Below are 23,349 nucleotides of genomic sequence, written 5' to 3' on the forward strand. Positions count from 1 at the left end.
CATCCCCAAGAGTTATTTTGTGGTCCGGGAAGTAAATACCTTGCTGCAGCCGTCTAAACAGACCAGAGTTCCTGAAAACACGAGCGTCATGAACCTTGCCCGGCCATCCCACGTAGATGTTGGTAAAACGTCCCCTGTGGTCCACCAGTGCTTGCAGCACCATGGAAAAGTAGCCCTTTCTGTTAATGTACTGGCTGGCCTGGTGTTCCGGTGCCAGGATAGGGATGTGAGTTCCATCTATGGCCCCACCGCAGTTTGGGAATCCCATCGCTGCGAAGCCATCTATGATCGCCTCCACGTTTCCCAGGGTGACTACCTTTGGCAGCAGTACATCAACGATTGCCTTGGCTACTTGCATCACAACAACCCCCACGGTAGATTTGCCCACCCCAAACTGGTTCGCGACTGACCGGTAGCTGTCTGGCGTTGCAAGCTTCCACAGGGCTATGGCCACTCGCTTCTGGACAGTCAGGGCTGCTCGCATCCGGGTGTCATTGCGCTTCAGGGCAGGGGACAGCAACTCACAAAGTTCCAGGAAAGTTCCCTTCCGCATGCGAAAGTTTCGCAGCCACTGGGATTCATCCCAGACCTGCAGCACTATGCGGTCCCACCACTCAGTGCTTGTTTCCCGTGCCCAGAATCTCCTTTCGACGGCATCAACATGACCCATTGCCACCGTGATGTTCTCGGCGCTGGGTCCCCTGCTTTCTGAGAGGTCTGTGCTACTCTCAGACTTCAGGCCATCACCGCGTTGACGTAGCCTCCTCGCCTGACTTTTCTGCATCTGCCTCAGGGAAAGGTGTATGATAAGTTGCGAGGCGTTGAGAGCGGCCACAACTGCAGTGATGGTTGCAGCAGGCTCCATGCTCGCAGTGCTGTGGCGTCCGCGCTGTCACTGACTAGAAAAGTGCGCGAACTGATTTCCCGCCGGCGCTTTCAGGGAGGGAGGGCGGGAGTGATGGACGGATGACGACAGTTACCCAAAAGCACCCTGGACACCTTTTTTTTACCCAGAAGGCATTTGCGGCTCCACCCAGAATTCCAATGGGCAGCGGGGACTCCGGGAACTGTGGGATAGCTGACCACAGTGCACCACTTCCAATGTCGACGCTTTCCCCGTTAGTGTGGACTCACAAAGTCGAATTACTGTCCTTAGTGTGGACACACACGTTCGACTTTGCAATATCGATTCCAAAAATTCGATTTAAGTAAAATCGAACTACTCTCGTAGTGTAGACAAGGCCTGAGCCTCTATTATGGTGTTTTTAAAAAGTTTTCAAGTAGCTTGCAGGGATTTCACTTTTGGCACTGTACCTTTTAATTTCTGTTTAACTAACTTTACCGCCACAGGGATATTAGATTTAATTATATTATGGTCACTGTTACCAAGCAGTCCAGCTATAGTCACCTCTTGGACCAGATCCTGTGCTCCACTTAGGACTAAATCAAGAATTGGCTATCTTCTTGTGGGTTCCAGGATTAGCTGCTCAAAGAAGCAGTCATTTAAGGTATCAAGAAACGTCATCTCTGCATCCTGTCCTGAGGTGACATGTACCCAGTCAATATGGGGATAGGTGAAATCCCCCATTATTACTGAGCTTTTTATTTTTATAGCCTCTCTAATCTCCCTGAACATTTCACAGTCACTATCACCATCCTGGTCAGGCGGTTGGTAGTATATCCCTATTGCTGTATTCTTATTATTTGAGCATGGAATTGCTATCTATATAGATTCTATGGTACCTTCTATGATACAGTTTGTTTCATTTAAGGTTTTTACTTTATTTGATTCTACGCTTTCTTTCACATATAGTGCCACTCCCCCACCAGCACAGCCTGTTCTGACCTTTCGATATATTTTGTACCCTGGTATTACTGTGTCCCATTGATTATCCGGGGTTGTGAGTTCAGTCCTTGAGGGGGCCACTTAGGGATCTGGGGAAAAAAAATCTGTTTGGGGATTGGTCCTGCTTTGAGCAGGGGGTTCTAGATGACCTCCTGAGGTCCCTTCCAACGCTGATATTTTATGATTCTATGATTCTCGTTCCACCAAGTTTCTGGGATGCCTATTATATCAATACCCTCATTTAGTACGAGTCACTCTAGTTCACCAACATGGACCACATCTTTTTTTCAGAATGTTGAAAATAGAGTGCAACTTTGGTTTTGTATAGCATCTTTGCTATAAAAATATCATATTACAGTTAGTCCAATTTGTAAATGCAAACAAGCAAACAGATAAAATATTGTATAGGCATTAATGTCTGTGACTGTGACGTGATCTAGGTTATGAAGGAGCAAATATCAGATTTATGGAGAACATTTGTGAATGGGGGACAGAGGAAGACTCGGCATAGTATTCAAAATATTTTTAAGTTAAAGGTGGTGAGGAATCAGAACAAAGAAGAGATGGGTCTCAAAATTGGATTTTAAAAATCAGTCAATTAGGTGCAATGAGGCTGTTCCAGATGATGGGATATCAACAGTAGGAGAGAAGGCTCTACCACCTGCTGCAAATAGGCAGAAAAACAGGACAGAAGGCTCTGTTATTCAAGCATAGGGGAACTGGCTGGACAATAGAAAGATATGGGGCCAGACAGCAAATTTCTAGTTTGGATAAGTTGAACTGAAAGGACACATTTGCTTAAGAATGAATTATGAATGAAATCAAAACTTTGTTCACAAACCTTAATTATTGGAAAATATGTACAGTGCTGTACAACTTATAAAAGTCTGTTCGTACTAAACATATTTGGCACATTTTTTTGCCACTAGCTTCTGGTAAAAAAAAAAAACCTTTGGGATTTAGGAGTTAAAACAATTGTTATTCGTTGCTTAAAAGCTATTCTTCTTCAGGTGATTGTTCATGTCCATTCCAAGAAGGTGTCACTCTCACAGCAAGTGCCTTAGCAGTGTCTGCTAGATCTTAATTGTATATAGTTCTCAGTTTGTTAATAGTTGTTTCCCTATAGTTATAGTTAGTTGGTTGTTAGGACGTTTCATTCCCCCTCCTCAGGTATGCCCAGGTCTCCGGGGTTTAAGCTCTGCGAGGCCTGTGGCAAGTTTATACCCAAGAGTGATCCTCACTCTTCCTGCCTGCGGTGCCTTGGTGAGAGTCACCAGAAGGAGAAGTGCCGCATTTGCAAGGGTTTCCGCCCCAGAACGCTTAAAGACTGAGAGCAGAGACTAAAACTCCTGCTAATGGAGGCGGCGTTGCGGCCACAGTCCAACCCAAGACCCACTGACCCGGCACCGAGCACCTCCTCCTTGGTGTGCAGCGCTCTGGCACCAACGGCGCGCGAAACGGGCCCAGCTAAAGACTCTAAAGCCCACTGGCACCGCCATGGGTCGGCCTCAGTACGGCACCGCTCACCATCTCTGGTGCCAGTAAAAAAGAAGAGGCCAGTGATGTGTCGCTCACCCCTCCCGAAACGTAAAGAATCGGTGGCGTCCACAAGCGGATTGGGACAGACCGCTCCTCCTTGCTCCCGCCCAGGGTTTCGTTGACTCCTGCCCCGGCCGGGGTCCAGTCGAGTCCAAACCAAACCTCTTCCTGCCCCCCGGCCACCGGACCAAGGGGACATACAGCCACCATCGACACAGGAGGCGTTCGAGGCAGCCTCGGACTTGATGTGCCTCCCGGTGCCGTCCTCCCCGCAAATGACGGATAAATCGCCGGCGACCGCACGCCCCCTGTTCCACTCGAGGGGTAAACTGGCCATGATGGCCCGCTGGTCTCCATCTCTGGCACCGCCCGTTCAAATGCAAGAACCGAACTGCTTTCCGGAGTTGGGGCACCGATCGTTGGCGACTCAGGCTCCTCCATGGGAGCAGTACCCTGAGTCGCCAACGATCGGTGCCCCAACTCGGAGACCTCGGAGTCGGAGGCAGACTCTTATCGCTCCAGCAGGTCATGGAGCAGGAGGTCCAGGTCGTGGTGGAGTTACCAATCATACCCAGCAACGTGGCAACAACAATGGCATCCTCCTGCCCAATAGCCCTTTTGGACACCCTGGGCTTACCATCAGAGCCAAGGCCAAGTCCATGGTCCGCGGTCCAGAACTGCATCGGTGTTGTTGGCATCCTTCGTCCCACAGTCAGCGCCGGCACCGCCGTTTGGAGGAGCAGCACCGCTGGCTCAGACAGTTCTGGCACCAATACTTCAACCAGCTCCGGCACCGTTTCTCCAGACAATGGCACTGCTGGAGGTTCCAGTTCCAACCCAGCCGACACCGTCAACCTCAGTACTGCCGGACTTGTCGGCCCCAGCACCAACAGCGATGCCGAACTGTCCATCAGCTCCGGCCCCACGGATTGAACACTGGGTGCTGAGGGACACCAGGGGTGCCGAGGGTAGCGAACAGAGCCTGCTACCTGTTCTCTCATCCTCTTCCTCGCTTGACAAAGCGGTTGCAGGGACATCTACATTGACATCTCTGGAGGACAACCGTGTTCTTCAACAGCTCCTAATACGGGCTGCCCAAAGCCTGGGGATATAGGCAGAGGAGGTGGAGGAGGATGTAGACCCTGTCGTTGATATCCTGACCCCCTCCAGCCCATCCAGGGTTGCGTTGCCACTGATTAAAACTATAACTGACACATCTAAGAATCTGTGGCAAACCCCCGCTTCTCTGGCTCCTATGCCAAGAAAGCCGAGCGCCACTACTTCGTTCCTTCTAAGGGTTACGAACATCATTATACCCCCACTCTTTGGTGGTCGATGCGGCCAATCAGAGAGAACGCCAAGGTTTTCAGGGCTCCACCCCAAAAAACAGGGACGCCAAGAAACTGGACCGATTTGGCCGAAAGGTCTATTTAATTGGGGGGGCCTGCAGCTCCGGATAGCCAACCAGCAGGCTATAGTAAGCCGCTACGGGCATAACACCTGCTCGTCTATGGCTAAGTTTGCCAGGAAACTCGGGTGGAGTTCTCCACGCTCGTGGAGGAGGGGAAACTGGTCTCCAGAGCATCGCTACAAGCGGCTCTGGACGCGGCGGATGCAGCCTCCCGCACGCTGGCCACAGGGGTAGTGATGAGACAAGGCTCCTGGCTGCAGGTCTCTGGACTACCACATGAGGTCCAACAGACCATCCAGGACCTTTCTTTAGCGGGATCAGCTCTTTTCTCTGAAAAGACAGATAAGAGACTTCATAGTTTGAAGGACTCGAGAGCTACCTTTCGATTGCTGGGACTTCACACGCCGGCTACTCAGCGCTGGCATTTTAGGCCTCAGCCTGCCCCTCAGCCTTATCAACCACAAAACCGCCAGGATGTTCCGCATTGGCACAACAGGAGTACTAGGAGGAGACAACCTTCCTCCTCTGGGCAAAACTCTGGCCAGCCAAAACCCCCACCTGGGCCCAGACCACCCTTTTGAGGGTGCAGTGGGACGGCTTTCCAGTACAGTCTCTGGATCATAGAATCTCAAGGTTGGAAGGGACCTAAGGAGGTCATCTAGTCCAACCCCCTGCTCAAAGCAGGACCAATCCCCAGACAGATTTTTGCCCCAGATCCCTAAATGGCCCCCTCAAGGATTGAACTCACAACCTTGGGATTAGCAGGCCAATGCTCAAACCACTGAGCTATCCCTCCCCCGATCCTTCCCATCTTACCTTCTCATCCTGTCTATCCCCTTTCTATCTACCATGCCTGGTCCCGAATTACTTCAGACCGCTGGGTCCTCCATCCAGTTCTATACCCTCCCACCTCACCTACCCCCTTCCCCGTCCCCTTTCATGAGCAACTTCTAATTCAAGAAGTGCAGTCCCTCCCCTTGGTAGGGGCAGTGGAGGAGGTTCCTCAGGAGCTAAGGGGCAAGGGTTTCTACTCCTGGTATTTCCTAATACCAAAGGCCAAGGGGGCACCTCAGACCCATCCTGGACCTGCGACAGCTCAACAAGCATGTAAAGAAACTCAAGTTTTGCATGGTCTCACTAACCTCCATTATCCCCTCACTGGATCCAGGAGACTGGTACGCCGCCCTCGACTTGAAGGATGCGTATTTTCATATCGCAATAGTCCCACATCACAGGCTGCCTCAGATTTGTGGTCAGCAGAGGCCACTATCAGTTTGCTGTCCTCCCGTTTGGACTGTCGACCGCCCCCCGAGTATTCACGAAATGCATGGCAGTTGTTGCGGCGTTCCTGCGCAAACCCCAGATACCAATTTTTTCCTATCTTGATGACTGGCTAATCAAGGGACGCTCAAGAGCCCAGGTGGAGGCTCAGGTAGAATTTATAAGAAGGACCTTCCTCGAACTGGGTCTTCTCCTAAACGAGGAGAAATCTACCCTGTCCCCAGTGCAGAGGACAGAGTTCATAGGCGCGGTCCTGAACTCTACCCGAGCCAGGGCGTACCTCCCTGAAGCCAGGTTTTGCTCATTTCGGGATATCATACAGGGTCTCAGACAGTTCCCCACCACCTCAGCAAGGAACTGCCTAAGACTACTGGGGCACATGGCTGTGTGCACCTACGTAGTGCAGCACACCAGGCTCAGACTACGTCCACTCCAGTCTTGGCTAGCGTTGGTGTATCGATCAGCTCGAGACGCTCTGGACTGCATTGTAACCCTGCCCCGCCCTGTGTTGCACTCCCTTCTGTGGTGGCTCGACCCGCGAGTAGTTTGCGTGGGAGTGCCCTTTGCCAGCCCACAGCCCTCTCTCTCTCTTTGGTGACAGACGCCTAGGATCTGGGCTGGGGAGCTTACCTAGGGAACCTCAGGACTCAAGGCCTCTGGTCTCAGATGGACTTGGCTCTACACATCAATGTCAAAGAGCTGAGAGCGATGCGTCTGGCATGCTATGCTTTCAAAGCCCACATAACGGGCAGGTGTGCCTCAGTCCTCACAGACAACACCTCGGCGATGTTCTATAGCAACAAATAGGGGATGCACACTCCTCTCCCCTGTGCCGCGAAGCCCTCGCGCTGTGGGACTTCTGTGTACAATACTCGATCCACCTACAGGCGTCATACCTCCCAAGGGTTCAGAACGCGCTGGTGGACAGCCTCAGCCAGACATTCCAGGGCCACTAATGGTCCCTTCATCCAGATGTGGTGAACTCAATCTTCCGGTTCTGGGGCTCTCCCCAGATAGACCTTTTCGCCACTCGTGGCAACAGGAAGTGTCAGGCATTCTGCTCCCTCAAGAGTCACAGCCCGGGGTCCATCAGGGATGCCTTCCTTCTCTCTTGGGCGGGCCACCTGCTCTATGCTTTTCCACCTATCCTGCTGATCCACAGGGTGCTCCTCAAGATCTGCAGGGATCGGGCTCGAGTTATACTCATAGCGCCGGCGTGGCCGCGCCAACACTGGTTCACTTCACTCCTGGAAATGTCAGTAGGCACCCACTTTAGGCAGACTCCGGCACCCAAATCTGGAGTCCCTTCACCTCACAGCCTGGATGCTCCATGGCTAAGCGCCGCGGAGCTGTCATGTTTGGACCAGGTCAAGCAAGTCCTCCTGGGTAGTAGAAAGCCTTCCACCAGGGCAACGTACCTTGCCAAGTGGAAACGATTCTCCATCTGGGTGGAGCAATGCCATCAGTCGCCTCTCCTCGCCCCCATACCATTCATACTGGACTACCTCCTGCACCTAAAACATCAAGATCTGTCCCTGTCATTAATAAGGGTCCATTTAGCCGCCATCTCCGCCTTCCATCCGAGCTCAGATGGGTTCTCCATTTTGCAAACCCTATAGCCAGTCCCTTCCTCAAGCGTTTGGGCAGGCTCTTCCCACACACTTGTCAGCCTGTCCCAGCCTGGGACCTCAATCTAGTCCTGTCCAGACTTACAAGCCCCCCATTTGAACCACTGGCCACCTGCTCTTTGTTGTATCTCTCGTTCAAGGTTGCCTTCCTCGTAGCAATTACCTCGGCTCGGAGGGTTTCGGAGTTCAGGGCCCTCACGTCTGAGCCCCCTTACACAGTTTTTCATAAAGACAAGGTCCAACTTAGACCTCACCCTGCTTTCCTCCCTAAGGTTGTTTCCCAGTTTCACATGGCCCAGGACATTTTCCTCCCAGTGTTTTACCCCAAGCCACACTCCTCCGATAGGGAGCACAGGCTGCACTCACTGGACATACGTAGAGCCTTAGCCTTCTACATAGAAAGAACTAAGCCGTTTCGGAAGTCCGTCCAATTTTTTGTGGCTGTGGCGGACAGAATGAAAGGTCTCCCTGTGTCCTCTCAGCGTATCTCGTCATGGATCACATCTTGCATTAGGGAGTGTTACGGCCTGGCGAAGGTGCCCGCCCCAACGATTACTGCCCACTCCACAAGGGCACAGGCCTCCTCGGCGGCGTTCCTGGCGCAAGTCCCCATTCAGGAAATTTGCAGGGCAGCTACGTGGTCCTCGATACATACGTTTACGATGCACTATGCAATTACACAACAGGCCAGAGACGATGCGGCCTTTGGGCGGTGCTTCAATCCGTACATGACTCTGACCCCAGCTCCTGAGCTTTGGCTTGTGAGTCACCTGCTTGGAATGGACATGAACAATCACTCGAAGAAGAAAAAATGGTTACTCACTTTCTCATAACTGTTGTTCTTCGAAATGTGTTGTTCATGTCCATTCCAATACCCATCCTCCTTCCACTCTGTCAGAGTAGCCAGCAAGAAGGAACTGAGGGGGTGGAGGGTTGGTGGGGCCCTATATTGTGCGCCATGAAGATACCCACTCCAGCGGGCGCCCAGGCCAACCTATGGACGCTGCTAGGGGAAAACCTTCCAGCTGGCGTGCACACTGCGCGCACACACCTGCTTGGAATGGACATGAACAACACATCTCGAAGAACAACAGTTACGAGAAAGTGAGTAACCGTTTTTTCCATACCTTTGGAAAAATAAAAGAGTTATTACGTTCTATGCTAAATTTCTCTGTGTTCAATCCTTTTCTGTTCAATTCTTTATTCTAATTTCTTTTTGGCTGTTTGTCTTTTTAAAAAACATTATTTACCATTATTCAGTCTTTAAAATCTAATTTTTTGAAAAATACCATCTATATAATAATTTCTTGGTTGATACTTCAACTCTGAGTTATGATAAAGGTCCAGATATCATAATTATGTAGATATTGGAAAGGTCAAATGAATCTGAACTTGGTTAATGTTGTTTGAATTACTATGTTTTAATGTTATAGGAACCCATGTGAATGAAGATGATTTTTTATTGTTGGAGCTCTTGCAGTGGTTTAAGGGTGAATTTTTCCAATGGGTGAATAGCCTTCCTTGCAGCAAGTGTGGTGGTCAGACAGAATCTAAAGGTATCTTATCACCTAATGATGAAGATCTGAGATGGAATGCAAACAGAGTTGAAAATCATCACTGTAACCAGTGCCAGTTCAGCAATAGATTCCCAAGGTAAGCACATAACCTTGGATTTTCTAAAATGCTACTTTGTATTTGTGTATTTTGTAAATTATTGGGAGGTTGTTGCTTGTATTTTGTTTTACATAGATTAAAAACCCTACTATAATACATACATAGATCATTTTAAGCAGTACCATGGGGTTGTTGTGGACTCTGATATTTATATTTTATCACCAATCAGCCTAGAATGCTTAATTTAAAAAAAAAATATTGCATTTAAAAAGAGGGCCCTGTTTTTATACTAAATATTTGACTAATCTTACCAAGTGTATTTTCTGTATATAATGATTTTAATTAATAAATGCCATTATCAAAGTGGTTTTTAAAAAGAAAGAAAGAAACCATTGCACTTTGTTTGGGAGCCCACAAAAGAGGGCATACTTCTGCTGACTGTAGCACTAGATATGTACTAATTTCAGAATTGTGCTGACATCTGTCAATAAGGTTAGGATACAAAAATCCTACTTACGTTGAGTTTTTTTAAAATAAGAACAGTCATGTAAATTTTAGCTCTTTTAGAAACAAGGAGATGGTCAGCCAAATGTTAATTTTGTCCACTGCAACAATCATCTTCAGCAACGAGTGTGAACTCAATGGCACTGAGAACAGATATCCTGTTAATCAAGAGGACTACAGTAGAGCCTCAGAATTATGAACACCTCGGGAATGGAGGTTGTTCATAACTCTGAACAAAACGTTATAGTTGTTCTTTCAAAAGTTTACCCTGAACATTGACTTCATACAACTTTGAAACATTACTATGCTGAAGAAAAATGCTGCTTTTAACCATCTTAATTTAAATGAAACACACAGAAATAGTTTCCTTACCTTGTCAAATCTTTTTTTTTAAACTTTTCCTTTATTTCTAGTAGTTTACATTTAACACAGTACTGTACTGTATTTTCTTTTTCTTTTTGTTTCTGCTGCTGTCTGATTGCATACTTCCAGTTCCAAATGAGGTGTGTGGTTTACCAATCAGTTGGTAACTCTCGTGTACATAACTCTGAGGTTCTACTGTTTAATGGTTCAGAGATTTAGAAGGGGGAAATATATATTCCTGTTAAAGTCCATTAACATGTACAAAGCACATAATTTACAATGAATAAAGTTTAATTTTTCTAGGTATAATAATCCTGAGAAACTTCTGGAAACAAGATGTGGGCGTTGTGGAGAGTGGGCTAACTGTTTTACACTGTGCTGCAGAGCTATAGGATTTGAAGCTAGATATGTCTGGGATTCAACAGGTATCAGTGCTCTAGAACACCTTAAACTTAGTATAAGCATGCATAAAAATGGGATTTACAACCATTAGATGTGTGTGTTCATGTTAGCTAACTGGTAACCTCTGAAGTTTCACAGTATTTTATGAATAAAATCTAGGTTAAATTTCCATCTTGTCTGATTACATGAAATATTCTACAAATGAAATTAGACTGCTGTTTTCAGCATGATGAAATCTTTATATCTTACATTACATATTACATTCAGGTTCTCCTACTTTCAATAAAAATAAGCAGAATTCATTATTTTTGCTTTCACATTTAAAAGGAGATGTTTCTGAAGGAATATGAACAGAAAATGCATTCTTCCCTCTTCACAGTTCCACGTTATTACTCCTGGGGGAATTCTGTCCCACTGCGTGTGCGCAGAATTCATATCCCCCACAGATTTCTTTGCTTCCCTGCAGAAAAATGACTCTGACAGGGAAGCAAAAGGAAGCTGCAAGAGCAGTCACGCACCACTCCCTAGCTGCGCAGATACATTGTTTCATGCACCCAGAGCAGCAGCGGAGAGGTAAATCACCGCAGGGCTGGGACACTCCAGCCAGTGGCTCCTATCTTGAGTGGCTGGGGCTGTTTCAGACTCACCCCCAGGATTCTCCCCCAGTTGCAGGAAGCTCAGCATTCTCCCCTGCTTCCTGCCCCCATCGCTCAGCTGCAGGGGAGGGGTCATTGTACAGGGAGCTGCTCCCCCATCCGCCCAACTCCCGTGCATCCGATTCTCCCATACCCAGACACCCCCCACCAGGCCTCACCTCATACACCCAGACCCTCTGCCTTCGAACCCCCACCGCTGTACCCAGACCACCCCTAACTGAGCTCCCTGCACTTAAACGTCCACCCTGAAGAGCCCCACCCCCTGTACCCCGACATCCAGACCCCCATGCCACTGACCCCCACCACAACAAGCCCCACTTCCCCAGCACCCAGACCCCCCTGATGAGACCCCCACACCCAGACCCCTTTGCTGAATCTCAACCACTTTCACCGGAAGCCCCTGCAGAGTCCTATTGCCATGGCACCTGGAACCGCCCCCCCCTCCCCTCCCCATGAGACTCTGTGCATCCAGATCCCCCACACACCTAGATCCCCCATTGAGCTGCCTACACCCAGATTGTCCCACGCAAAATCCTCTCACCCCACTCCTGTATCCCCCCACACTGAGCCCCTCCACACTTAGAGCCTGCCTGGTTGAGCCTGCCTGCTCCAAGCCTGGTGTGCCTGATGCAGGGAGGCAGTGCCCCAGGGTGTTTCTGGGGCAGGCCCAGGCCTTATGCAGTGTCAGGGTCAGATGCAGCCTCACCCCTAACTGCATGTCCCCAGGATAGGGAGCGGGGAGGCTGCAGAGTGATCTCCCAACCTTTGTGCAACCAGTGGCCTGTGCTCCCCACTGCCATGCTGGAGCCTCTGCATTTATTTATTGACAAATAAAACTTGCAGAATTTTAAAATATTGTGCACAGAACTTTTAATTTTTTTTTATGCAGAATTTAATGTTTTGGCACAGAATGCCCTCAAGAGTAATGTTATGCTCCCCATTTAATTGATTTGGAAGAGTTTAAATATCTCAAACTGTAAGAATAGAAAACCCATCTAAAACATTCAGAGTTTTCCTCGGCCTGTCTTTCATGCAGATCATGTGTGGACTGAGGTATATTCTTCATCCCAGCAGAGATGGCTTCATTGTGATCCTTGTGAAAATGTCTGTGATAAACCTCTTCTCTATGAGATTGGCTGGGGAAAGAAGCTCTCCTATGTAATTGCATTCTCCAAGGATGAGGTAGGGGTAGGGATAATAATATGCTATGAAATAAAAATACAAATTTGCCTTGAGAAAGAAGCTGTGCATCATATACCATTTTAATGGGATCTGCTAGATCAGGGGTGGGCAAACTATGGCCCGCAGGCAGCGTGGCTGTAGCACCGCCAGCCACCGGTGCTCTAGGCAGCGTGGTAAGGGGACACGGAGCGGGGGGGGGGGTTGGATAGCGGGAAAGGGAGTTGGGGGGGGTGGATAGGGGTCGGGGGGAGAATAGGGGGTTGAATGGGGGCAGAAGTCCCAGGGGGGCCAGTCAGGAAGGAGGGGGGAATGGATGGGGCGGCAGGGGGCAGTCAGGGGCAGGGGTTCCGGGGCAGTCAGGGGACAGGAAGAAAGGGTGGTTGGATGGGGCAGGGGTACTGGGGGGACCGTCAGGAATGAGAGGAAGGGTTGGATGGGGCGGCGAGGGTCCGGGGGTGGTGAGGGGACAGGGAGCGGGGGAGTGTGGATGGGGCAGGAGTCCCGCAGCGGGCAGATAGGAGGTGAGGGCCGGGCCACGACCCCCTCCCCAACCAGCCCTCCATACAATTTCCGAAACCCGATGCAGCCCTCAGGCCAAAAAGTTTGCCCGCCCCTGTACTAGATTATTGTAAGGGAAGACAGTCTCTTGATCACATTGTCTATTTAAAATACACACATTTAAGAGGCAGAGTTTATATGTATTTTTTTAACTTCTGCAACTTATACTTGAGGTTGTTGATGTCACCTGGAGATATTCCTGTAAACACGAAGAATTACTTTCTAGAAGGACACAGGTCAGAGAAGCAGCTTTGCGTGAAACCATAGAGAGGCTTAATAAACTGGTATGTAGCTTTACCTCAACTGATTTGTTAAAATGACATGTAGTGGAAAACAGACTATGTAAATTCTTTGGACAAGGGAGCCCAGTCCTGATAAAGGTCTCTGTGTACTATAAAGAATTTAAATGTTGCTATTTATACGTTCTTTGATTTTACATAAGACCACTTCAGGACCAGTCACAGTATAGCAGTTTTGTCAGTTTAGAATTCTTAAAGTGTAGTTCTCCTCTGTGAAGTAACTGTAAAAGTGTCACCTACTTAACCAGTCTGTTCTTTGCATAGTCAGTCATATTTCCTTACTTTGATTGGGGAAAAGGAAATTATTACCTTTTACTCCTGTTGGCTCTGCAGAGAAAGTGAGCTGGATTCTATTCTCTCTCGTGCATCAACAGATATGTCAAATAAATTTAATCAATTATACCTGTGCAAACAGTTGAGTTGCACAACTTCAATGAGACCATAATTTTAAGACCATAAGGTTGTATAGCTGTAAAAAAGGGCCTAATTCACTTTGCAGAACTTTTTTTTACTGACTGTGAGAGAAGAACTCAGCCTGACTCAACTCTCAGGCTGCTTGCAGGACTGTCCGTGAAGAAATAAGAAGTGTTACATGTTATCTTAGCATATTTGACATGGAAATCATTGAAACAAAAATAGACTCTCAGTCCAATGCATCTTAAAGTCACTTTCTCAAGAAAACCCAGCCTTTTTAATCGTATGGTAAAAGTATGTTATATAATAATTCTTGTTCTGCATACCAGACTTCTTTAGGCTCACTTGATTTATCTTGAAATGTAATGGTATGATTTTACTCAATTCTATTGCTTCTTAAAAATATGCAACTCATACTGCATTTGTAATGACATTCATCAATGTGAATCTACTCTTTCAGGCATGATATGATTTTTATGCTTAGACCAAACCAGGACACAGTTGGAACTAATCTGAAAGATTATTTTTTCTTTGAGGTTTTTTGCACTTTTTTTTAATTATTACAGAGACAACAATCCTTGTCAGAAAGCAGAAAGAGAGTGCTCCTGGAGAGGATAATTGTGGAGCTTGTTGAGTTCATTTCTCCCAAAACTCCTAAACCTGGTGAACTTGGTGGAAGGATATCTGGTTCAATGGCTTGGAGAGTAGCCAGAGATGAAATTGGTTCAGAGGTATTTAATTTGTGAACTGGTGATCATTTTAGGGGTGTCTAAATTGTTTGTCTCCTAATTATAGGCTCATGACTGACATTCTTTTGATTAAAGCTACAACATAACAAAAGCAGGAAATTTAAGAAAACTGAAATTAAGGTGTTTGGGAAATCAACACATTAGGTTGATGACAATTGCCTCAAGAATTCTGGGGAATCTAATTAAGCTTGAGAGCAGTTTTCTACCTGTGTGTGTGTGTGTGTGTGTGTGTGTGTGTGTGTGTGTGTAAAATGTAAATCAGGGCCCACTGTGAATGTGTAACTGCAACTCCCACAAAATGAGATTAATTAATGTTTACATAATCCCCCCTAACCTCAAGGTTCTTGGCTAAGTGGAGTTTTTTTATGTTCTTAATTCCTTATGTGGAGAGACAGAATTTCCTAAAAACAATCCCTCTAGATAGGCCAGTACGCAAAGATATCAATTATTCCTGCCATTTTGCACATCCTTTTCTGAGTGATCTTGTCATTTGATGTAAAAAGGATGACAATCTAAATACCGAATTAGAGCTAGTTAAGTGGAACTAATGGATTTCATAGCAATGCTCAGATTTGAGATACTAGTGTTTATTTCAACTATACATATTTTAGGGGACTTTATTTCTGTCTACAAATCTCATGATATGAAGGATGATTAAAAATCTATTTTTAAGTGCATATACTTCATTTTCCCTTGTTTTCTAAGTATCTTTATGAAATTCACACTTAACCTTAATTTTGAAAGCCCACCTTTATTTTTGTTTCCCTATCAGATTTAGAAAGGCATTGTTCTGTAAATTGCTATAGTTAGCTGCAACTTTCAGCATTAGTCACTGAGCTATGCTTGCTCTCTTAATATAGCTTAATAATTTCCTTTTTTGTCAGTCTGTTAAATCTGATTAACACACCTAATTCCTGCAGCCCCCTGTTATAAACGAGCATGAAAATTCTTTTGTAAACAACTATTTACTGTAGACAGATTCATGGTATTAGTTATTTTAAAATAAATTACTTCCCCTTTCTCTGTGGAAGATTTATATTTATTCTAGCAAAGTAATGTAAAATTTCTAAGGTGGGGCAAACATTTTTCAATGGCAAAAAAAATTCTAGTATTTTTAGATTGGCTGCTGTACATTTTTTCATAAAGAACTGTGAACCTCTTTGATATACTGCTTATATAATAGATAATGACATGGTGATCTACTTTATCAAATATATATATTTGCCGGATGTTTATGCTAAACAAAAAGCAAAAATAAAATTAGCATGATCCCTTCAAATATATTGCAAAACACCAATGTATAGTTTTTGGTTTTGTTCAGATGAGAAAAGAAGTCATTTTTATTCCATCTGGGAAAGAGAAGACGTCTAAACTCTTCCACCTCAGTTACAATATAGTGGAAGATAGCTATACACGAGTTTCCAATAATAATGAAAAAATCACTGGCTGGGAGAAAGGTGTGTGGAAGACGGAGTCTGTATGGAGAAAGGTTGAAACGGATTGGAAAATGGTAAGGATTGCAATTAAAGAAATTTCTGTAGAACTTTGTAGATTATTAATAGTCCCAATAAAGTCTAATATTACTAAGCATATTTTGCATCAAATTTCTCTTAATGCTTAAGGATTCAGTTGGAGTTGCCATATTTTACTGTCCCGCTTCAGATAAGATTGTTAACTGATATGAGAAATTGGAAATAAAGTCAGCTTGCCTTTCAGAATGGGATGACTGACTTCTCTGCAGATAACAAGAACCCTGCTGGAACACTAAAGTTTGTGGCCTCCCTTCCCCCTGTAAAAAGCAACAAAGAGTCCTGTGGCATCTTATAGACTAACAGATGTATTGGAGCATAAGCTTTCGTGGGTGAATACCCACTTCGTCAGACACATGTAATGGAAATTTCCAGAGGCAGGTATAAATATGCAGGCAAGAATCAGTCTAGAGATAACGAGGTTAGTTCAATCAGGGAAGATGATGCCCTCTTCTAGCAGTTGAGGTGTTCTGTTGAGTTAGCAGATTCAATTAGACAGTTTCAGGAAAGGAATCAATACCCTGCCTATTTCACTAGATTTAAGAAAGTTTCTATGCTGTCAGTATGTAATGAGGACGTCCACATAATGTTTTGAGTCAGAGGGGTAGCCATGTTAGTCTGGATCTGTAAAAAGCGACAAAGAGTCCTGTGGCACCTTATAGACTAACAGATGTATTGGAGCATAAGCTTTCATGGGTGAATACTTACTTCATCAGATGCAGGTAGTGGAAATTTCCAGAGGCAGGTATAAATATGCAGGCAAGAATCAGTCTAGAGATAACGAGGTTAGTTCAGTCAGGGAGGATGAGGCCCTCTTCTAGCAGTTGAGGTGTGAACACCAAGGGAGGAGAAACTGCTTTTGTAGTTGGCTAGCCACTCACAGTCTTTGTTTAATTCTGAGCTGATGGTGTCAAATTTGCAAATGAACTGAAGCTCAGCAGTTTCTCTTTGAAGTCTGTCCTTTGAAGTTTTTTTGCTGTAGGATGCCTACCTTTAAAGCCTGGACCAATCTATACGGGAGGTCCACTTCCTAGACACCACGGTACAAATAAGTGACGGTCACGTTAACACCACCCTATACCGAAAACCCACCGACCGCTATGCCTACCTTAATGCCTCCAGCTTCCATCCCGGACATACCACACGATCCATCGTCTACAGCCAAGCGCTGAGATACAACCGCATTTGCTCCAACCCCTCAGACAGAGACCAACACCTACAAGATCTTCACCAAGCATTCTCAAAACTATGATACCCGCACGAGGAAATAAGGAAACAAATCAACAGAGCCAGACTGCTACAAGAAGCCTCCTGCTACAAGACAAGCCCAAGAAAGAAACCAACAGAACTCCACTGGCCATCACCTACAGTGCTCTGCTTAAACCTCTCCAACTCATCATCAGTGATCTACAACCCATCCTGGACAATGATCCCTCACTTTCACAGACCTTGGGAGGCAGGCCAGTCCTCGCCCACAGACAACCCGCCAACCTTAAGCATATTCTCACCAGCAACCACACACCGCACCATAGTAACTCTAACTCAGGAACCAATCCATGCACACCATCACAGGACCTAACCAGATCAGCTATAACATCACTGGTTCGTTCACCTGCACATCCACCAATGTTATATATGCCATCATGTGCCAGCAATGCCCCTCTGCTATGTACATCGGCCAAACTGGACAGTCCCTACGTAAAAGGATAAATGGACACAAGTCAGATATTAGGAATGGCAATATACAAAAACCTGTAGAACACTTCAATCTCCCTGGACACACAATAGCAGATTTAAAGGTAGCGATCCTACAGCAAAAAAAACCTTCAAAGGACCAGACTTCGAAGAGAAACTGCTGAGCTTCAGTTCATTTGCAAATTTGACACCATCAGCTCAGGATTAAACAAAGACTGTGAATGGCTAGCCAACTACAAAAGCAGTTTCTTCTCCCTTGGTGTTCACACCTCAACTGCTAGAAGAGGGCATCATCCTCCCTGATTGAACTAACCTCGTTATCTCTAGACTCATTCTTGCCTGCATATTTATACCTGCCTCTGGACATTTCCATTACATGCGTCTGACAAAGTGGGTATTCACCCACGAAAGCTTATGCTCCAATACATCTGTTAGTCTATATGGTGCCACAGTCTTTGTTGCTTTTTACAGATCCAGACTAACACGGCTACCCCTCTGATACCCTTCCCTCTGTGTTCACATGGACATACACAATACTGCATGTATTAATAAGGAATACTTCTTTTCAAAGCGTCTAAATTGTTTTTTCAGCATTGGTGAAATAGCTTTGTAGTATATCATATCTCTTCATTGCACAGACAAAAAGGAAGAAATTCCTTATGCTAAACATTACAGCTCCATCTGCAAGAAGGGAAAAAGCTGTCAGTTACCCAGATTATTGAAGACCCTACTTAAACCCTTCCCATCTGCTGATACACTGAGCAACAGAAGGATCATGCACTCCAAATCTAAAGAGGGAGAGGAATTGAGGCTAAACTGGGGAAGGAGACATTTACTAGCAAACAACCCCCAAGTATGGAGCTGAGCATTCTATATTAGTGACTATTGTTTTGCTCTCCCTAACATCTTGTTAGCCTGACAGCTCCCTCTGTCCAGTCATACCACCAACATAGGCCAGGCTTTGCCTCCTATCCACAATGGAAAATGAAGTTTACCAGAGAAGTTAATTTCACTCTGAAATTTGCTGTGCTGGCCCTGTATACAACAGCTTGTCAGAGCACCATGGGAGAACAGGATGGGGAAGTGCACAAAGAGGAAAGGAGAGAAAAAGCTAGAGAGGAAGATGAAGGGTAAAAGAAGATGCAGCAGGGTGGGATAGTGGAGGAAGAAGAACAGGGAAGGGTAAGAGATCAGACTAGGCACTCCCCAGCCTTCCCACATCTACTAACAGTGTGGTTATACCTCCCACCTTCAGATACTCATATAATCAGCCTTCCCATTTTTGCCAGAAACGTATGGGCCAGGTGAAAAAACTAGCCACTAATCAGGGGAGTGTTCTGTTCAAATACATATATCTGCTCTTTTGCTCAGCTCTCTACTCTGGGTATATGTAACAAGTGGAGTAGGGAGCACTGATTTGTGTGACTGAGCAAGAAGAGTTTACCAGCAGTAAGCAGCTCTTCCATGAAGTTGGAAGAATTGGGGGTGGGTAGGAGAACTGACCAGATACCCATCAGGCTTGTAGCTATGATGTGGCAGATCTATAGAATGCCACCTTGTGGAATGTTCAGTCTTTTAACTTGAGCAGATGTACAGCTTAAGAAGTTGGAGTCCAGCTAAACAGCTGTCCAAGAAAGTCTTCAGCCAGAGAAGCCTTCATAAAAAAAATAAAAAGAAAAAAAATAGGTTCATCCTTTAATTTGGAATCAAGGGAGAGGAAACCAACAAAGGCTACCCAAAAGGTAAAGTACTTCTTCGAGATCTGTTGCACATGTCCATGCCAATTTAAGTGTGCAAGCACCCTGAGCACAGCTGTCGGAGATTTTTCCCCTAGTGGTATCCGTCGGCTTGGTGCTGGCGCCCTCTGGTGCCATGCGCTCATAACACCGGTATAAGGGGCCCCCGCCGAGCCCAAGCTCCTCGGTCCCTTCTGACTGCCCGTGCAGCTGTTGGAACTTCCCCTCTTTGTCTTGAGCAAAGTGGTTTAGTGGTTTCCACTATTTTTCATTGTAAATAGTTAGATTTTGATAGTTCAGTAGTTTCAGTACATTTAAGTAGTCATAGTTTAGGACTGGGACTCCTCTCCATGCTCGGAGATGCGCTCTGTCCCTCCCCCGCTACTGGGACATGCCTCAGGCACCAGGGTTTAAACAGTGCTCTTCATGTGGCAAGCTTATGCCTACTAGTGACCCTCACTTGAGTTGTCTCAAGTGTTTGGGAGAGTGTCATAGGAAAGAGCGCTGCAACATCTTCTGGGAATTTAAGCACACATGCAGAAAGACAGAGCAGCAAGGTTGAAAGTCCTACTTATTGAGTTGGCACTGAGCCCCGCCTTGGAGCAGAGATCAGACTTGGCACCGAGTATTTCAGCGTCAGTACAATTTGCTCCACTGGTGGCTAAGAGCTCTTGGCACTGGTCCTCCTCATTGGTACTGAAGAAGAAACATCAAGGCCACCGGAGAAAACTTGCTTGCTGGCACTGAAGGGAGACAAGCGAGCAGATTGGGATAGAGCGAGATCCATGCTGGGCCGCTCTCCATCCCCGGTACCGTGGCAACCACTGGCAGAGGCACCGGCGCCACAGACCCCATTAGCTCTCAACCAACCAGCTGGTTGGCACTGGGCAGACCAGTTTGCAGTGCTTTTGACCCCAGAAGCCTACACGGCTGCTATTGAGCTGATGACTTTGTCGATACCAAGCCCAGACGGGAGACAGGACGCAGCACCAATGGCGCCACTCAGTAGCACCGCAGCATCAACCACCTTTAAGCCAGTTTCAAGACCTGCCTCCAGGGGGAAACTCCCTTCATTGCCTCGCCAGAGATGTCTCTACAGCACCGATCGTCCCCACCGTGGTCCTCCACCTCCACGTCATCTTCTTCATCGAGTCCAGACTCGGGATCCGACTATTCAAGACACCGGCACCAAAGGGAGACACTGCGTCAGCCCCCACAGACAGTGGTACCATTGGGCATGCTGGGAGCAGGGATAACCCAAGGCGCCGGGCCCATGGCGTCTGGCACCCCTACAATGGGGCTTTTGGAACCTGTGGGGGCTTCCCCCAGGCCAAGGGACCAGCTCATGGTGCTCCTACTTGGTGCGCTCAGAGACTGTTGTGGCACCAGGGGCACACAGGGAAACTCTGGAGCCAACTCCCTGTACCGGTCCTGATGCCAGAGCGTGTCCCAGCACCGTTGCCTAAGCAGGGATACTCCCTGGTACTGATGCCAGTATCAGAACCAATACCAGTACCCAAGTTCTTGTGCCTCAGGAAGAGGCTGCAGTGGACACTATGGCAGCGCACACCTCTTCTTCATCGTCTCAAGAGGACGAGCTCATGCTCAAGGGGCTCTCCCCGCTGCAGGATGACGTAAGGGCCCACCAAGACTTGTTAAAGTGGGTAGCCTCTAATCTTGGCAGGCAGAAGTTGTCAAGAAACCATCAGATGGGTTCCTAGACATTCTGTTGGCCGCAGCCCCTGTGAAGGTGGCCCTGCCCTTACACAAATCCATTTTGGGACGAATTTAGGCCATTTGGCAGACTCCTGCCTCCATTCTACCCACAGCAAAGAGAACAGAAGGAAAATACTTTGTGCCTGCAAAAGACTGTGAGTTCTTGTTCTCTCATCCTTCTCTGGGGTCCCTCATTGTGGCGGCTGCCAACAAAAAGGACCACGAAGGTCAGACGGGGTTTACCCCCAATCCAAAGGAGCCCAGGAAAATGGAACTTCTGGATAGGAAGGCCTATTTGATGGGGGGACTCCAGTTGAGGATAGCGAACCAGCAGGCATTGCTGGGTCGATATGATTACAACATGTGGGAAGTAATGAACAAAGACAAAGACAGACTTCCCCAGGCTTGGTGGGGGCCCCTTATACCAGCGCTATGAACGCACTGCACCAGGGGGCACCAGCGCCAAGCTGACGGATACCACTAGGGGGAAATCTCTGACAGCTGTGATCGGGGCACTCGCACACCTAAATCGGAATGGACATGTGCAACACATCTCGAAGAACAACAGTTACAAAAGGTAGGTAACTGTTTTTTAACGTAAAGCTAACTATGGATCTCAGTCCACAAGCTGTAGAGAAGAAATACCAACTGCAGTGCAAAGCTGTAGAGAGGAGATACCAACTGCAGTGCAAAGCAGAAAGATAAGAAAGGCAAACTGATGCAGGTAAAGTAGATTTGCTGATCCTCTATTTAGTATCCCAATTAACAGTAATCGCCATCTTACTTATATACTGCAGTGCTGTAAACGAACATGTCCCTGAGGTAAAACTTCATAGAAGTAGATCTGAAGAAAACTAGAATTTAATAGGCCAAATTCCCCCAGAACCATCTGCAGCACATGGTGCTAATAAGCACAATGTAAGGAGCAACCTAAGAACCTGTTCATCTAAAATCATCGGGTTTTTAAAACCTTGTATCCTCAGGTTCTTTCTTACAGTCTACACTAACCATCTTCCAAAAAAAAAAAATTGCATTCATGGGTAAGAATGTAAACTGGATTTTATCCTTCTAGATTCAGACTGCTTGCAGTTCTTTCAGTAAAGGGTAGCAGTATATATAGGTAGCACAAATAAGGAGGCTATGTAATATAGGCAGGAAACTTCAGGTCTACTCAAGATATGCCAGCTGCTGATGGCCCCAAAATGATCATTACAGTGATTGGGATTGCTGGAATGTAGTGGACTCTAGTCATCCCCTCTTTGACTCCTGGCATGCCAAGGCCTAGAAAGGGTGGCACAAAGCCAGCTGCACCAGTTGAGTCCCACACATCTCTTTGTTTGTTACACAGGCTTTCCCAGCCCATTTGCGCTACCATAGAAGGGCAAAGGAGCCAAAACAGGATGGAAAATCTGGCCCATTGTATTTATTTAAAAGCAGAACCCTACATATTTAAAACAGTATGAGTCTATGTCGCTAAAATACCATGCAGCACATTAAAGAGCTTCCCCTACTATTTCAATGAAGTAAACTTCACTGAAAATGTGCAGTTACCCAATATCACGGTAAAAACAGGAATAACATTAGAAGGACATTCTGTGCAAAGTTTTATTGTGTACAAACTTATTTTTCAATGACTTAAAAAACGTAATAAAGTTTTTTTTTACGCCAAGGTTTAGTGCCCTATACAACAGTTAAAGACATTTCATTTGATCTATGCTCAGCATCCATCTTTCAATACCTTAACCATGATGTTTTTCCATTTAGGTTTATTTAGCCCGAAAAGAAGGGTCATCCTCTGCTTACATCTGCTGGAAGTTTGAGTGTGGGTCAGTTGATCTAAAAATAGACAATGTTTCCATTAGAACGAACAGTCAGACGTTTCACAGTGGAAGAATAAGGTGGAGATTGCGCTCCAACATAGCAGAAGTTGATCTGACTGGAGGTAAGTGTGAAATCTGATTGATTTTATTTTTAAATCATGTGGTATAAGTGCTAATGCAAATGCAATGCACTAGTACGCAGGGAAGTGGAGGTGGGAGAAACAATGTAAGCAATAAAGACTTTTCCCACTCAGGCTTTTTGCCAAGGATAAGGAAATATGTGAGAACAATCAATATATAACTCCAACCTGCCACATTTTTCCATATTTGGGGAAAATAAAATTAGGATCCAGCAAAACCTGGCGTGGATACAGGAGATATATGGGCTCTTCAAAGCAGGGATTGTC

The 23,349-nt window shown here is 46.3% G+C and overlaps 1 protein-coding gene across 4 annotated transcripts in view; it reads left to right on the forward strand.

Moving 5' to 3' along the window:
• NGLY1 (N-glycanase 1) overlaps positions 1-23,349 on the forward strand; it is a 68,818-nt gene that overhangs the window by 36,840 nt on the left and 8,629 nt on the right. For 3 of the 4 annotated variants that reach the window (XM_054019945.1, XM_054019944.1, XM_054019942.1), the window contains exons 5-11: positions 9,139-9,358; positions 10,490-10,611; positions 12,281-12,426; positions 13,158-13,268; positions 14,264-14,428; positions 15,768-15,956; positions 22,887-23,064. In XM_054019945.1, the coding sequence (XP_053875920.1) occupies positions 9,139-9,358; positions 10,490-10,611; positions 12,281-12,426; positions 13,158-13,268; positions 14,264-14,428; positions 15,768-15,956; positions 22,887-23,064 (1,131 nt within the window). The remainder of the gene's footprint in view (positions 1-9,138; positions 9,359-10,489; positions 10,612-12,280; positions 12,427-13,157; positions 13,269-14,263; positions 14,429-15,767; positions 15,957-22,886; positions 23,065-23,349) is intronic. The other variant, XM_054019943.1, reaches the window with a different exon arrangement.

This window comes from Malaclemys terrapin, chromosome 2, assembly GCF_027887155.1.
Source record: "Malaclemys terrapin pileata isolate rMalTer1 chromosome 2, rMalTer1.hap1, whole genome shotgun sequence".
Taxonomy (NCBI): domain Eukaryota; kingdom Metazoa; phylum Chordata; order Testudines; family Emydidae; genus Malaclemys; species Malaclemys terrapin.